A 17,276-nucleotide genomic window follows, 5' to 3' on the forward strand; every position below is an offset into this window, starting at 1 on the left:
CTCCAATCCTGATGTAGTGTTGTCCTTCATACATTCTAGCTTCTTGGATTATTTGTTCAGCATATGTTGTTGGGTAAGAGTATTTGGAAGGAAGAAGTTATTTGTCTTGCAAATTCTATCATGTAATCTCCAGCATCATTTCTATCAATAAGGCCATATTTTCCAACAACTGTCCTTCCTCTTTGTTTCCAACTGTCACACCTCAATCACCAGTAATTTTCAATGCATCTTCATTACAGGGTTGATCAATTTCAGATTGAAGAAACTAGTAGAATTCTTCCATTTCTTCAGTATCACCTGTAGTTGTTGGTGCATAAATTTGAATACTGGTTGTATTCCCTGATTATCCTTATAGGTATATGGATATTATTCTATTATAGAAAACATTATACTTCAAGAAATCTTGAAAGGTTCTTTTTGATGATGAATATAACAGCATTCCTTCTGAGTTGTCTGATTCAAAATCGCAAATATAAGAATCTATTTCAGCTCACTAATGCCTATGGGCCTTATCTTTACATGTTCCATTTCATTTTGATGGAAACTTCTCATTTTCCTACAGTGAGTCCAGGTAGGATAGTAGTTATGCATTGGCTGCTAATCCCGAGGTCAACAATTTGAAACCACCATGCACTCTGCAGGATAAAATGAATCTTTCTACTCCCATAAAGAGTTATAGTCTCAGAAACCCACAGGGGAGATCCAGCATGTCTTTTATAGTCACTATGAGTCAAAATTTACTCAATGACAGTGAGGTTTTAGAGCTTTCCAATTTTCCTACATAGTACTTCATAAATTCAGTTTTGATTTTTTTGTTGCTTTTTTGGTTTTGTTTGTTTATAAATCATTTTATTGGGGGCTCTTACAGCTCTTATAACAATCCATACATCAATTGTATCAAGCACATTTGTACATATGTTGCCATCCTCATTTTCAAAACATTTTCTTTCTACTTGAGTCCTTAGTATCAGCTCCTCTTTTTTCCCCTCCCTCCGCCACCCTCCCACTCTTGTGAGCCCTTGATACATTATAAATTATTGTTGTCTTATCTTACATCATCCACTTATGCACAGATTTTGACTTCAGTGAAGCAATCCTAAGGAGAAAACAACAGGACCAATGGTTGGGGGGAGAGCGGGGGGAACAGGGTAGAGGGGGAGAGGGAGGTACAGGAAAGGGAGTGGGGAGCCAACAAACATAGGGTCAAGGGAACAACAACAGACTGTGTTCCAAATGTTAATGGGTGTTTGTTACCGTATCCTTCCATTTGAATAGTGCCCCATCAGCAAATGAACGTCTTGAAACTGCTCCATCCAGTGGCCTGCAACCTGTGGGTCGCGACCCCTTTGGGGGTCGAATGACCCTTTCACAGGGATTGCCTGATTCATAACAGTAGCAAAATTACAGTGATGAAATAGCAATGGAAATAATTTTATGTTTGGAGGTGTCACCACAACATGAGGAACTATATTAAAGGGTCACAGCATTAAGAAGGTTGAAAGTCACGGCCCTAGACAAAGTTTTCAATGCCCCTCTACAGTTAATGTCTCAGAAACTCTCTGAGGCAGTTCTACCCCACCCTATGGGGTCACCATGAGTTGGCATCGACTCTATGGCAGTGAGTTGGGTTTAACTTGTTTGGTTTGTGGTTGTTGTTGTTGTTTTCCCAACTTTGAGGTGGCAACTCTTCCCAGTCATGTTTTGAGTGCCTTCCATTCAAAGTACGAGGATCCTATGTGCCGGCATTACATCAGGCAATGTTCTGCTACTATTCATAATGCCTCAGAAGAGGACAGCCTCTTCCTTCTTGCTATGTTCTTAGTCTGGAAGCTCTGTTGAAACCCATTAACCGTGGACACGCAACTGATATTTGAAATACCAGTGTCATGTATCCCCGCATCATAACAACACACAGCCAACACAGTAAGACAAACTAGCAAAAGGGTTTTTTAAAATGCTTGCTAATTCAATTTAGTTGAGTTAGCAATGATATGAATCCTAATGTGTAAACCAATGTGTTAACTTGGAAAATAAAATAATTCCCTATCATAGATGTTACAATAAGAATAGAGTGCTACTGGAAGGATAGACTCTGCCATAGAGGAGAACAGGCTTTCAAGGCCCCGGCATGTTCATTTCCAACTAGTCATTGGACCTCTGGGATTTCACTTTGCTTTTGTGTGTTTGTTCTACATACATGGTTACAGCTCTCTGATTGGACATTTTTCCCCCAAACACAAGAGGTTTACTAAGGATGGTGAGACTAATCCCTATTGCTTTTGTGGTTAAAATTATAGTGTACTTGAAATTTTGAACTTGTGGGATTGTTACGTGCAAACTAACATCAATTGTTGTTCGACCATCACCACAGGGTAGAGATTACCTTGCAGCTTGTCAGTATCAGTTGCCATCAGTGTTGTCCATCTCCGGAGACCCTGTGCATGCCAGCAGAGAGCTGTGCTCTGGGAGGTTTTCAATGGCTGGGTTTGGGGGAGTAGTTTCTCTGGGATTTTCTCCCAAGGCACATGAGTGGGCTCAAGCTGCCAGCCTTTCCATTAGCAGCCAAGCTCATTGACGATTCGTAATGTCCAGGACTCCTCTCAACACAGAATCTTGGATTCCGAGGGCCTTCCAGCTCTCACAATTGCTTCATACCCTGGAAAACAAAAGGCAAATCAACCTGAGTCATTACTGTGGGAGAAAAATGCAGTAGAAGAGTCCTACCCCTCCATATGCCCTCCCCACCACCCCCAAAATTACAAAATTAAAATTAAAACACAACTGATTAGTTTCACTCCAGTTCCACACTTCTAGTTGTCAGTTATCCTTGTTGACATCTTGGTGGAACATATGTGTTTAAGCCACAGCTTGTTTGCCATGATCATCCATCTGTTTCTTGTATACACACGCAATGCCCTTACTAAGTGTTTTTGCTGACTCAGAAGACTACACAGAAGGTATCACATGCAATTGCTAGCTGTCCCTTTTGTCAGAAATCTGAGTTCATTCTCCTCTTGCATGTATCATGAGTAAATGTGTTTGGGAGTCTTGATTCTTGTCATTATCGCCCTGATCCACTCACACTGAAGGTATAAAGATGTCAGGAATGCAAATTGAAATCACCAGTGAGATACAAAAAATCTTCCATCTAGTTCACAGGTAAAAATATAGCATCAAAATTTTGTCATCAAGTAACCTTATCAAAGTGCTCATTAATTATGTGTTAGATTATTACAGTTAGCACACCAGTAAATTAATGAACCTACAAATGGAAAGTCTTGAGTGTATATAAGGTTTATAACTTTCCTAAGCAATATATAGTCTATTACCATGTATATGGGGTGGCTTCCAAATTTTTTTATTTATTTTTTCATTTCATTGTGTCACAAACTCTTTAAAATCCTCTTGTGATTGTGTGTGAGAGAGAGAGAGAGAGAGAATTGAGAATTATTCAATATACTACATTATGTAATGAATTGGAGTTTGGGGTTATTGTAATTATGTATGTGTTGTGTGAAGCTGGGCTGTCTAGAGAAACAAAACCATTGACATATATATAATCAAAAAAGCATCCCAACACAGTCCAACTTAAGTACAGGGGTCTGATAGTAGCTGGAGCCCTCTTTAGGCTCGTGAGGTGAAGGCTGATGGTGCAGAAACATGAAGCAGGAAGCAGGAGCTCACAGGCTGGTGGGTGCAGAGCCTTCTGGATCCAAAGGCAGTAGGAATATAACAGGGCACTGACAGCTCCAAGGTTGGCCCCCAGGTGGCCTACGTGGGGCTGCCCCTGGAGGCAGACACAGAGTCCCAAGAAGAATGAAGATGAAGGACAAGAGAGAGAAGTCTCTTACAGAAAATGCCACACCTCCAAAGAGGCATCATCAGGTGCACGTTGACATAAAATCTGTCACACACACATACAAGGTGTACCAAAGCCCAAAGTTCATAATCACAAAAGTGTGATATATATATAATGATTTTCATTTTATGTGTGTGTGTATATATGTTATATATATATAAACACAGAGCATAGATTTTTTAAAGACAACGTCATAATATAGTGCAAATCCTTAATTGAATACTGGGCAAATCCTTAACCAGGTCCTGTTTCGGGACCAGTGACAATGGCGGAAGGCAGTTGGAGCAGGAGACAAAGACTGAGAGTGGTCCCGCGGCTCAGCAGCAAACCCTTCCCAGGACAAGGACCAGGCAGCTCTTCTCCAGGCTTGGCACAAGAGCTCGCAGTGCGAGGTCTTATGTGACGTGAGCTCATGTCTTCACTGACAAGAAATGCAGTGGTTGGGGAAAATTAATCCAGAATGAGAGCAGAGCTGACCAAAGACCCGGGAAGGGAATGTAAACCACACTGACAGCCCAATCAGTATGGCCCACGCGTCTGTATTGGCACATCATCAGCAAAGAGGCAGGCTCAGGAGGACGGTGTGGATTTCTGTTAGAGGATCGAGTAGCTCCATTTGATGCCCTGGCTGGAGCAGGCAGACCTAGAGCAAAGGTGAGAAAGGTGTAGCAGGGTTTGTTCAAGGCTAGACAGAGGAGAAGCAGCTACTACAGAAGGACAATGATGCAATGGGATTGAAGCATCACTAACTTGTTCCTCTTTGAGGGTACAGATTGGGGGGAGAGATGAGAGGATTAAAACAAACAAACAAAACTATTAGCCAGCAGGCAAAACAGAAGCACAGCTGAGTCCTCTGAGGATGAGAGAAGGGGAGGTCCGGAGGAGAAGACCCTCATGGTGTGACCTTCTGAACCAGATAGCACAGGGTCCACATGGTAAAGGAGGCAGTCGTGGAGCACTGGGACTTAGCACCAGGCACCGGCGACACAGCAGTGGCAACAGAAACACAAATCCCTACACTTGAGACTTGTGGCCTTTAGCAGTAGAAGACAGAAAGTCAAATCAATCCTTTGTGCAGGGTATTCAAAGAAATGGGGTCCTGATAGTGTGCAGATTGTGGAGGGGATGAAGACAAGCTCTAGCTTTGAAATGGGTGGTTCAGAGTCTCACTGGGAAGGTGACACAGAGCAAAGACTTGAAGGCGGTGGGAGAGCCTGCCATGTGGCTACCAGGGCCAATCGCCTTCCAGATGGGGGGAGTGAGCAGTGGAAAGGTCTGTAGGTTGGAGCCTGCTTACTGTCCTTGGGACCCCCAGGCTGCCCCAGCTGATCTAAGTGCAGTTGATAGGGAGAGTGTGCTTAAGGGCCACCCTATGAGCTGAGAGGTCTTCTTCTCACCGCTATGGAATGGATTCTGACTCATATCGACCCTATAGGGTCAGGGTAGAAGTGCCTTTAGTAGCTCTACTTACAGAGTTTCTGAAACTGTAATGTTTTATGGGAGTAGAAAGTCTCATCTTTCTCCTGAGGAGAGGCTGGTGTTTTTGAACTGCTGACCTTGCCATCAGCGGCCCAACATGTAACCACTTCACCACCCCATGGCTCCTTGGGCCAGATAGTGAGGACCTTGATTTTAAAACCCACTGGAGAGGACATGATATCCCAGTCACATATCTTAACAGAATCTATTCACTGTTGGAAGCAGGCATTGCAGGGGTAGGGGGACAGGGGGACACTGAACAATATGTGAGGATATGGTGTGGTCAGTGGATGGTAGACCCCGTGTGTGTAAATGGGAAGAAACTGCGATTGTCTTGTTTTTGTCACACCTTTACCTGCCACGGTCTCTTTCTTCCTTCCCTCCAGCCCTACCCCTCCACTAGGGTTGTGAACTTACATTGACTTTCCTCGCTGCTCTCCCTAGGGCACTCCATGCGCAGGTCTTGCATTTCTGGTTTTGTTGTCGTCATTGCCTTTGTTTTTAACTTTTCATTGTGAATCGAGTGCAAGTTTCCAGAGCAGATCCGTTTCCCGTGCAACAGTCCATGCACATTTTGTTTCATCGCATTGCTTGCAATCCCCACAATGTAACAGCATCGCTTATTCGATGCCCTCCCCGTGCTTCCTGTCTCTAGATCTCCTTCCTGCCTAACCTCACCGAATTTGCCTTTGAGTGAAAAGGTTTCACAGTCACAGGAACATACTAGGATGATTAGCAAGGGAGGGAATTTCAGGGAAGGGAAATTACCGAGTGGAAGGTCTCAAACTCACAGCTTTTGAGTCATTTCTGACTCATAGAAAGAAACCCCACCCCACCCTCGACTGTGGGTTTCTGAGACTGTAACTGTTTCGAGGAGTAGAAAGCCCACTCTCTCTCCCTCCGAGCTGCTGGTAATTCCAAACTGCCAACCATGTACATCACAGCACAACTCATACCAGGGTAGACGCGTGGGAACTTGGATAAAAACGCAAAAACCAAACTCACCATCATGGAGTCCACTGTGACTCACAGTGACCCTATAGGACAGGGTAGAACTGCCCCTGTGGATTTCTAAGACTGTCATTCTTGTCTGGAAGAGAAAGCCTTGTCTTTATCCCATGAAGCAGCAGGGATTTCGCACTACTGGTCTGGGGGTGCACAGTCCCACAGGAAACCACTACATCACCTGGGCTCCTCATCTTGGATGCAGGGGAAGGTAACAGAAGAGGAAACTCAGCAAAAGAAAAAAAATTAAGGGGGACACAGGAGAAGATACTGGGCGAATTGCAAGAGTTAGGGCCAACAGAGGTCAATCCTGGTTTTGCTTTGTTATATTTGATCTCATCTTCACATGACGCTCATAGCGTTCCATTTCTCACCTCCATGTTCGTGTGACAAGCACTTTTCCTGAGACACCTCCGTAGTTCTGCCTCTTAAATACCTTGACCTCTTAGAACTCTTCATTCTGATGAACTGCATTCTATATCTATCCTTGTTTATCATCTTTCACTGCACCTACCAGGTGTTTCAGGTAATTAGTCAGTCTTCTGTTAAAGGTGTTTATAGTTCACCTATCACTGACATCAATATCTCAGGACCATCCTAGAATACAAATTCTGAAGAGAAGCTCATTTTTAATTCTGTTCTTACTTCACCAAGAATTCAAGTAAGTCTGATCAACCCTTTTGAGAACAGAAGTTCTACGAAGGGCCTCTTGTCAAGAAGAAGAAAATCCTCCCAGACCCCCATGGTTGAAGCAAACTATTTCCCAATGTTTCTGAAACCTGTGTGCATCTAAATAAAAATATAAACATGTTCAGCTTATCAGCAGAAGGACCACATTAAAATTTATTAATAAAAGATAAAGAGAAGGACACAACTAGGAGTGTTACATCGGTTATCTGGATTCGATATGGTCGATGCTGTTACTTGGCAGGAACTTTGAGTCCTTCCTTAAGGGTAGTGGTGATTCTGAGCACAGAGTTCTCCTCTCATACAGGAGACCTGGTTCAGTTCCCAGGCAACGTGTCTCATGCACAGCCACCGCCCTCTGGCAGGGGAAGCTTCCGTTCCTAGCTCATAAGACTAAGTGCATTCCCTCCATACATTTAGAATGACTTTAGATTGAACCCAAGTCTCCCAGATCTGGTTGGTCCTAGTTCTCGCTTCTGGAACAATGCACACTCTGAACCGCCCTTGCAAACAGTCACTTCCCTGATGTGAAGAGAGTCTTATTTCATGATGCCAAGTGATAAAATCAATGAGTCGGGAATATTGGAGGAGGGGGCTAAGGAGGTGGTGTATTGGGCAATTCCAATTTATCTAGAAATCATAGATGAAAGAAACAGATTTTTACCCCATTTTTGTAGTTAATATAACTGACTACTTTTTTGTGGGGAGGAGTATGCAATAATACATTTTCACTGTCCCAATTAGTTGACTCCATATTGTTGATTGGTTTGGCTTGGATTTTGACAACTGAAGAGAGCAGGTGTGAAGGATTAGCTATCTGTACAGGGCTCCTCCTCTTTTTCACTGACCTTCCGCTTTACTAAGCATCATGTCCTTTGCTCCCTGGGGTTCATATGTACAACACCTAAGGGATGAAATCTTGTCCTTGTTGCTTCCAAGCAGCATCCCAGCTGAACTTCATCCAAAACAGAGGCGTTTGTTCTTCCAGCATCCCACTGCATATTCAATATCCTTCACAAATATCTTAACTCAAATACCAGCGGCAGCTTCCAGCATCGCAGCAACACCCAAGCCACCACGGGACAACAGAGGGACGAGTGGTGGTGTGAGGAAGTTTTACTTGATTAATTAGCAAGAAGCACACTGCCGGTTGCTCAGTGTCACTCACAACCCCCGCCTCTGCCCCAGAGGCAAAGGGAGCGGGGAGCTGTGGAAGCTCAGAGGGACGATCCTCACCTGCCTGGTGAGAGAACAAAGAAGAATGTATGCGTTGGAATTGTGGTGCTGGCAAAGGATAGTGAAAGGACCATGGACTACCTAAATAACAAACAAATCTCTTAGAAGCAGTACAGCCAGAATGCTCCTCAGAGGCAAGGATGGCTAGACTTCATCTCATGTACTCTGGACATCTTCTCAGGAGATACCGGTCCCTAGAAAAGATCATCAACAACAAATGTACAAATGTGCTTGACGCAATGGATGGATGGATGGATTGTGATAAGTGTTGTATCAGCCCCAAACAAAATGATTTTTTTTAAAGAAAAGGTGATCATACTTGGCAAAGTGGAAAGGCAGTGAAAAGGAGTAAGTCCCCTGACGAAATGGATTGACACCATGACTGTAACCATGAGCCCAGTGTAAGAACAGCGGAGAGGATGGCTCGGGACCGGCGGCGCTCCAGCCTGGTGGATGTCGGGTCCGTATGAGTTGGACGGTGCCTAACAGCAACCGAAACAGGATGTGAGAGACCCAGGGCTCGGGCACCTCCTGCTCAGCCACCACTGAGTTCTTCTTTTTTAAAATCATTTTATTGGGGGCTCAGACAACTCTTATCACCATCTATTCATCCATCCATTGTGTCAGTCACATTTGTACATTTGTTGCTATCATCATTCTCAAAATATGTTCTTTCTATTTGGGCGCTTGATATCAGCTTCTTATTTTTCCCCTCCGCCCCCACTCTCCCTGCCTCCCTCATGAACCATTGATAATTTATAAAGTTTTTTTGTTCATACCTTACACGGACCCATGTCTCCTTTCACCCACTTTTCTGTTGTCGATCCCCCTGGGAGGGAGTTATATGTAGATCATTGTGATCGGTTCCCCTTTCTCTCCACACCTTCCCCTTCCCCTCCTGGTCCCTCTACTTTCATTATTGGTCCTGAGGGGTTTATCTGTCCTGGATTCCCTGTGTTTCCAGCTCTTTTCTGTACCTGTGTTCATGCTCTGGCCTGCCCAGGTTTGTAAGGCAGAACTGGGGTCATGAAAGTGGTGGGGAAGAAGCATTACAGAACTTAAGGACAGTTGTATGTTTCATCATTGCTACACTGCACTCTGACTGGCTCGTCTGAGTTCTGGCAATCTCTTTTCATAAAGCACCGATCAAAGTCTTGGCAATCACAGGTCAAAAACAAAACCCAGCATGGGGACAGCAGCATTTCCTTCCTTGGTATACAGGGTGCAGGGGTCCAGTCAGTGCCACCAGCAAGAGCGGGAAGGATGTGCTGGCAGTGTTCTCAGGGACCATACACGACGTGTCCTAACACCCGACAAAAGGCCTGATCATAATCAGAAGGTGAGGAGGGCTGGAGTCCCATGTGACCCTGTCTTCGAAGCTACCTACAAGGGTCAGGCAGAGCCACAGCTTCTTCTTCTTTTTTTTTCAATCTATTTCTTGGGGGCGCTTACAACTCTTAGCAAAATCCATACATCCATCCATTGGGTAAAGCACATTTGTACATTTATTTCCCTCTTCATTCTCAAAACATTTGCTTTCTCCTTGAACCCTTGGTGTCAACTCCTTATTTCCCCCCTCCCTCCCCAGACCCTCCCTCATGAACATTTGATAACTTATAAATCATTGTTATTTTGTCATGTCTTACACTGTCCGACGTCTCCTCTCACCCACTTTTCTGTTGTCATCACCCAGGGAGTGGGTTATATGTAGATCCTTGTAATCAGTTCCCTCTTTCTACCCCACCTTCCCTTACCCAACTGGTATCACCACTCCCATCACTGGTCCTGAAGGGTTCATCTGTCCTGATTCCCTGTGTTTCCAGTTCTAATCTGTTCCATGTACATCCTCTGGTCTAGCCAGATTTGTAAGGTAGAATTGGGATCATGATAGTGGGGGGTTAGAGGGGAGCATTAAAGAACTAGAGGAAAGTTGTATGTTCCTCTAGTTGTTGCTACACTGCACCCTGACTGGCTTGTCTCCTTTCCATGACCCTTCAGTAAGGGGGTGTCCAGTTGCCTACAAATGGACTTTGAGTCTCCACTCTGCAATCGCCCTCATTTACAATGATAAGAATTTTTGTTCTTTGATCTCTGACACCTCATGATCACACAGGCTGGTGTGCTCTTCCATGTGGGCTTTGTTGCTTCTGAGCTAGATGGTGGTTTGTTTGCCTTCAAGCCTTAAAGACCACAGGTTCTATATCTTTTGATAGCCGGGCACCATCAGCTTTCTTCACCACATTTGCTTATGCACCCACTTTGTCTTCAGCAATTGTGTGGGGAAGGTGAGCATCATGGAATGGCAATTTAATAGAACATTGTGTTCTTGCATTGAGGGAGTACTTAAGTGGAGGCCCAAAATCCATCGGCAACCTTAGTACTAAACCTATCAATATATGCACAAAGATCTATTACCCCATCATCATATATAAATATATTTACATATATACATGCCTGTATTTAGACCTCTATAAATGCCCTTTGCCTCCTACTTCTTTCATCTATTTCCTTTTACTTTTCTCTTGTCCACTATCATGCTCAGCCTTCATTTGAGTTTCAGTAATTCCTCTCAGTTACATTGTCCTTGATCAGGTCCTACCAGGCCTCTGACACCCTCCTTGCCACCGATTTTGGATCACTGTTGTTCCCTTGTCCCTGGGTTTGTTAACACCGCTTCCTTTCCCCCCACATCCTCCTCTCTCATGTCCCCCAAAACCATCAGTCCCATTTATATTCTCCTCTGAATTGTTTATCCCATCTATCTTATCTAGATAGACATGCAGAGATAATAATATGCACAAAACAAGACAGGGCAAAACAAAGCAACAAAAGAAACAAAATAACAACAATGAAAAAAAAGAAAGAAAGAAAAGAAAAGCCTGTAAATAGTTCAAGGTCTCTGCTAGTTGATCTTTAGGAGTGTTTTCCCAGTTGAGTCTGATGGGGTGCCACGTCCTGGCCCCCAAATCTATTTTTGGTACTCCCTTGGATCTTCCTTGCTCTGCTCCCCTTGCTGTTCTGTTGCACACCCGAGCCACAGCTTCTTGGAGGATGTACTTAGTCTATGGTGGATGAGTCAGAGGTTTGAAGCACACACATGATGAAGTCAAAGAGGCCTGCTGTTAAGGTTCCACTTCATCCATGCACTGGGTTATTCCAAACAAATTCATTCACCATGTCTCTGTCATCAGGGCATGGCTGGAGACACGCTCTCTCTGTAACACATGTGTCTCAGTCTCGTCATGGCACCTTCAAAAAGAGAGGGTCTATCAAAACCACGCCTTCTGTAGAGACCTGCTGAGGAGATGCTCTCAGGAGATCTGCTGAAGAGATCCACTGAGGAGATCTGAAGAGGAGATCTGCTGAAGAGATGCAGGACAGGATCTAAATCCCATTCAATCCAAAGTAGAGAGGGCAGCTTAGAAGGTCATGGCAGTTGCTGTGGGGGATCTTACAGGTGTAATCTTGATAAATGTCCACATGATCATGAGGGCTTTATTAGGAAGATGTTGTTGTTGTTGTTGTTAGATACCATTGAATCAACTTTGGTTCACAGAGACCCCATGTACAGCAGATAAGTCACTGCACTGTCCTGTGCCAGCCTCACAATTGTTCCTATGCCTGAGCCCATGGACACAACCAGTGTGTCCGTCTGTCTTGTCGAAGACCTTCCTCTTTACCAAACATGATGTCCTTCTCCAGGGACTGGTCCCTCTTGACATGTCCAAAGGATGGAAGATGAAGTCTTGCCATAAAACCATATGCATATCTACAAAAATGCCTTTAGAAAATTGGAAACCACGTAGATGAGAAAAAAGACCAGGAAACTTGTGCCCAGGAGAACTTTTTTTCTCACCGTCACCATGTGCCTGCTCATTCTTTGACGGTGGCAGGCACTGCCCTCAAAGAATGCCATTGGGCAGCCTCTCCGCACCCACCCATACTTCCTCGATCTTGCCCTGCCTGTGACCTTTTGTTCCCCAAATGCAACACATGTTTTAACGGCACCATCATTTGAGTCCAGTGAGGGGACATGGTAGAAATGAGAGCCCAGGACTCGTCAGGAAGGGAAGGAGGGAGATGTTGGTGGAGAAACCATCACTTCCCATTTCTGTTTTTTTTTTTAAGTAATGATCTCCATGATTTTTCAGGTGTACTTTCTGACTTATCCCCCTGTCTGCAGTGTCCCACCCAGCACACCAGTGATGTTCTCGTCATTATCACCACACTGGGCAGGGACGTTTTAGTAACCCATTCTTCTCTTCCAACAGCTGGCTGTCCCAACTCCCTGATTAAAGAGCTGCATCACTTCAGGGTGCTCGGAGAGGAGCAGGTGAGTCGCCATCTCCATGGCCGTGTTGGCGGAGTGTCACAAGAGTGAGACGCTAATGAGACAGTTGGGGTTCCTTCCAGGGGAGGAGAGTACATCTTCTGAAATGGGGGCAGGGGGTGGGGTGAGAGAAAGACACGCTGGAGAGATGGGAGAGGACACTTTTTTTCTTCTTCTATCCATCAGACCTGACAGGTTATTAATTGGTACATCTGCTATCTGCCAGAGCTTTGCATCTCAAAACTCCTGCGGTAAACAGGCTCTGAACAGTGGCAGGTCAGCAGACAAATCAACGTTGACATGAGTGATGCCTGAGGGAGTGGCCGCCACAGACATCTCAGACTTGATGCGTGTGGGTGGGGAGCACACCTTCCCCTACCTCCGTTCACACCTGATGCTTGCACTCCATGTGTGTCCCCTCCACTGCTCAACCAGCACTTCCCAAGGGAATATGTGACTGATTTGCAGAGGACTGCTGTACAAATCTATTTTGTGTGTACTGTAGGAAGTTGAGTGATTAGAGACTGTGTTGTACTCGGTGAGACATATCAGTCTTTAAATAGATGTGCTAAGTAAATAATACAGGGTGCTAAGGCACTATACCCACACCCTGAATATATATTTTGTTTGCTGAAAAAGAAGTTTCTTGATCCTCACATGGAATGACAGGTTCTATATTAATATGTTAAATCTTGGCGTCACATTTTCCTTAAAGCACTAATGCACGCCAATGAGTGGATGACTTCTGAGTTCCCCTCTTGATGACCTCCACTCCCAAGATCATCTCTGCCCACTGTGGTCAGAGCACATGTACACAGAGGGATGGGGTTTGGTCAGTGACTGGTTGGTGTGGTATTTTTGTTTTGTTTATTTTACTTTTTTTCTCAGTTGGTGTTTCACATTTGTTTTGGTGTTTGCATGTGACAACGTGAGATCCCCCCCAAAAGCCCAAACTCATTGCTATTAAGTCAACGCTGAGTCATCGTGACCCCCATCTCCCACCCTGTGAGTTTCTGAGACTATAACTATTTCTGACAGTAGAAAGCCCCATCTTTCTCCCCAAAAGTAGCTAGTAGTTCCTTGTGGATCATAACCCAACTCTTAAGCACTATAGCACAAGGACTCCTTTGGCTAAGCAAAACCCTCCTGTTAATCTAAGATTAAAAGCATGAAACAGTTACTTAGGAGTGGATAAGGAAGTGAAAAAGTGTCCACATCTTTGAATTAACACATTGTAATAGGCCTCCTATCATTCAGATGGTTAGTGTCTAGAATATCAGGCAAAAATGTTCATTCAAATACAAGTGTGTCTCAACTATCCTCCATGGCCAGTAAGAGTCAAGAACAGAAAACCTCAAACACACTTAAAAAATGCATATCATGGCCACACCTGGACGAAATCCCAAGAGGCTTCTTCAAGTAAGAATCATAGATCATTCCGCTGACTTGCTCCTATGGATCCTGGAGCCATCTCTGGTAACTTGTACCAATATTTGCAAATTGTTTCCATATTTGTTTTCGTGCCGTTGGGTGATTAGTAGAGAAAGAAGCCAGCTGTCATCATCTCTATAGATTTGCATAAGATCCAGGCCACTTTACATTCTTGCAGGAATCCAATCAAGTCATAATCAAAATCCATACTAGTGTGGTGAGTTGTGTTACACCACACTTAGTGCTTTACCACGATGCCAATCTTTCTGTCCCGAGGAACCACACTTCCTCCCATCCTCCCTTTCTGTCACTCCACTGCAGTTGATGCCTATGGAGCCCCACAGGTCTTGGGCTGGGTTCTCTAGAAAAGCAAAACCAGAAAAGCTTAGATATGAATATAGAGACATAAACTCATATCAAGAAAATGGCTCGTAGAATTGTAGAAGCAGGCAAATCCAGGTGTAGGCAGATTCTAAGTCTTTCTGAAGGATTCGCCTGACTTGAGTAGCTCCAGGCACTGATGATCTCACACTCAGCAGGAAGGGTACAGACTGGTGGGTGCAGAGGCGAAGGAATCCACAGTAGGCAAGTCTGATGATTCCGAGGATCAGTAGACACTTTAGGGAGCCTTGGCTCAAGTCCAGACTCCGTGCTAGCTTTTCCACAGTAACCACGTATATTTGGAGTAGACCACACTCCCAAAGAAACTCCCTTTCCATTGTGTCAGGGCTGGGACCTGAGTCATAGTGTTGCATTCCATCCTAATCTAATCTAATCCTAATTGGCTGCTCATGTCAGATTCTATTATGCAGTGCATCACACTGTGTGAGGTCATATCATGGGGGGTGGAGGAGTGTTTACTAAGTCAAGTTTTAACTGCTAAACCACTGAGATCCTGGTCCAGCCAAGGTGACACAAAACCTCACTGTCACACCTACCATGTGTTGTTTTCCAGTGACAACCCTAGAGATGTCGTTGTTGTGTGTCATCGTGTTGACTCTGACTCACAGCCACCCTGTCTGTAAAACACGATAGCATTGCCCAGGAGGTTTCCTAGGCTACAGTTGTCAGAGGAGCAGCTTCACAGATGGTTTGTTGGTTTCTCCAGAGGAGCAGCAGCTATCAGCTCAAACTACAGATCTTTTGGTTATCAAGAAATTGCTTCACTATGCACTACTGGGTCTCCTTAGGCTCAAGGAAGAGACGAGTACAAAAAGGACGCCTGTGTAGTTCACATTCGAGTTGGGGAAGGCAAGAAATAATGCTCTCCATCTAATGCACAGCAGAGCAGATGGTGCCATAGCGAGGCGTGGAGCATCTCCCACCTCTCCTGCCAGTAGACGTGTGCCATCCCACCAGGAGCTCTGGGAACCCTCAGCCTTCTCTAGATGCTCGAGGCAACTTGCATCACAGGCTGAAAGGTGCTTCTGCTCCTCTGGCGTGCTCCACATAGCTTTGGCCACCTCGTCCCATCTCTCTGACTTGGTGTTTCCATTTGGAGAAAAGGAGATGGGCAGGGGATGCCTAGCCAAAGGAGGGCAGTGTTAGGCACAAAGATGAAGTGTGGCAGTAACACACTTCTGGCTTAACTGCTGTTTACACTGCAGCAACAGATTGCACTACTGGCAGCTAAGAAAACACTAATGTGAGTGTAATGTTCACTTGGAGAGTGGAGTGGTAAAACCTGCCCAGATGTCAGTGTAATTGCTGAATGCAAGACTGCATGGTAGAGGTGCTCACCAGCTATCTAATTGCTTTGTATATATTTCTTTCCCTGCCCCGCCCCTATTCCCATGATCTTTAATAGCCATCTTGGTTTTTGAGATCTGGATTTAAAACAGATCTTTAAACTCTCTAAACCTTTGTGAAATTAAATGAAAACTCTTTGGAATTTCAAATAATGTATTTATTTTAACTTCTTGGCTGGGTTTCTGCTTTCTGCGTATAATTCATATTCATAAAGCACCTTTCATTCCCTCCAGTCAAAACTTTCTGGCAAAGAATTTAGGTAAATGGCTCCACTCCAAAGTTTTAGATGAACCCTGAAGAAGCCATGGGGTTAGAGGAGAGCTCTGTGAATTGTATTTCAGAAACACCACCACTTCCCCCAGCTTCTTCTACCTTAGGTTTAATCCCCAGAATTTTAAGGAAATGACCTTCATTCTATCAACCAATGCTCATTGAACACATTTTGTACATTATTGCATTCTTGCTGGATTGAAATGTAAACCAGGAGGACAGGTACTAAACGTGATCAATGGGAAGACTAAAACAAACTAAGGATGGTTGACAGGTAACCTACTGGAGATAAGGGAGCCTGGAAGGTTGAAAGGATGTCAAGTACCTGATGACACAAGATCTTAAAAAAAGTGGCAAAGAGCATCCCAAACAGCAGAAAGCCCATGTTCAGGGACCCTGAAGGAGGTGAGGAGCTGGATTTGTTGGAGACGCTGAATGAAACCAGTGTGGCTAGATGCAAAGGAGCGAGAGGTGATAAAGGATGAGGGTCTTCAAGGCCATTGTCAGGAGTCTAGATTTTATTCTGACTTCAACGGGAAATCCTTGAAGGATTAGGCAGGGGATTGACACTATCTAAATTACATGTTAAGAATGCCAATCTTCCTGCGATATCAAGATGGACTCTAGACCGAGGTGGTTGGCAGAGGAGATTAAAAGAAGTGAATATTTCATGGTAGGGCAAAGGCTTGGTGATTGAATGCCTGAGGGTCAGAGAAATTAAGGAATCCTGAGTTTTTGTTTTACTGAGTTAGAGAAAACAAAAATCCCAGGGAGAGAGGAGATGGTTTTCGTGAAGTATACAATGCTCCTTTCAAGACATGGGCCTGTTAGCCTGAGAAATCCCATTTGTGTGCTAGAGAACCATTCCACCAGAAACCACGTCGGTGGGAGTAAAACAGCATGTGCCCACATAGAGTCTTGTCCTGTGCACTGCCACGTGTCACCCAGTGCAGAGGGACAAACAAGGCCCATTGCTTTCACCCTCCTTTCCAGGAGCTCCCTCAGGTCCTAGAATGATGACACTGTAAAGCCTTATATCATCTGAAACTTCTGAGAAAGGAAAATATGCCCCTCGTCGATGCTGAGTCCAGATGAAGTCTCTCTTGCTCTGATGGTTTTGAAGATGCTGTTGGAGCTCGAGCTGCCTTGCCTTTGATTCCATGCCCAATGTCATGAACACGGTCCGGCCCGTTCTCCCACCAGCCCCCGTCATCTGTAGATACCAGAAGT

General features: G+C 44.6%; 1 protein-coding gene across 1 annotated transcript in view; it reads left to right on the forward strand.

The window, feature by feature from the left end:
* The window catches only part of PRKN (parkin RBR E3 ubiquitin protein ligase), a 1,192,284-nt gene that overhangs the window by 981,184 nt on the left and 193,824 nt on the right, over positions 1 to 17,276 (forward strand). The window contains exon 8 of the mRNA XM_075554213.1: positions 12,538 to 12,599. Within this exon, the coding sequence (XP_075410328.1) occupies positions 12,538 to 12,599 (62 nt within the window). The remainder of the gene's footprint in view (positions 1 to 12,537; positions 12,600 to 17,276) is intronic.

The sequence above is a fragment of the Tenrec ecaudatus genome, chromosome 7 (genome assembly GCF_050624435.1).
Source record: "Tenrec ecaudatus isolate mTenEca1 chromosome 7, mTenEca1.hap1, whole genome shotgun sequence".
Classification (NCBI taxonomy): Eukaryota; Metazoa; Chordata; class Mammalia; order Afrosoricida; family Tenrecidae; genus Tenrec; species Tenrec ecaudatus.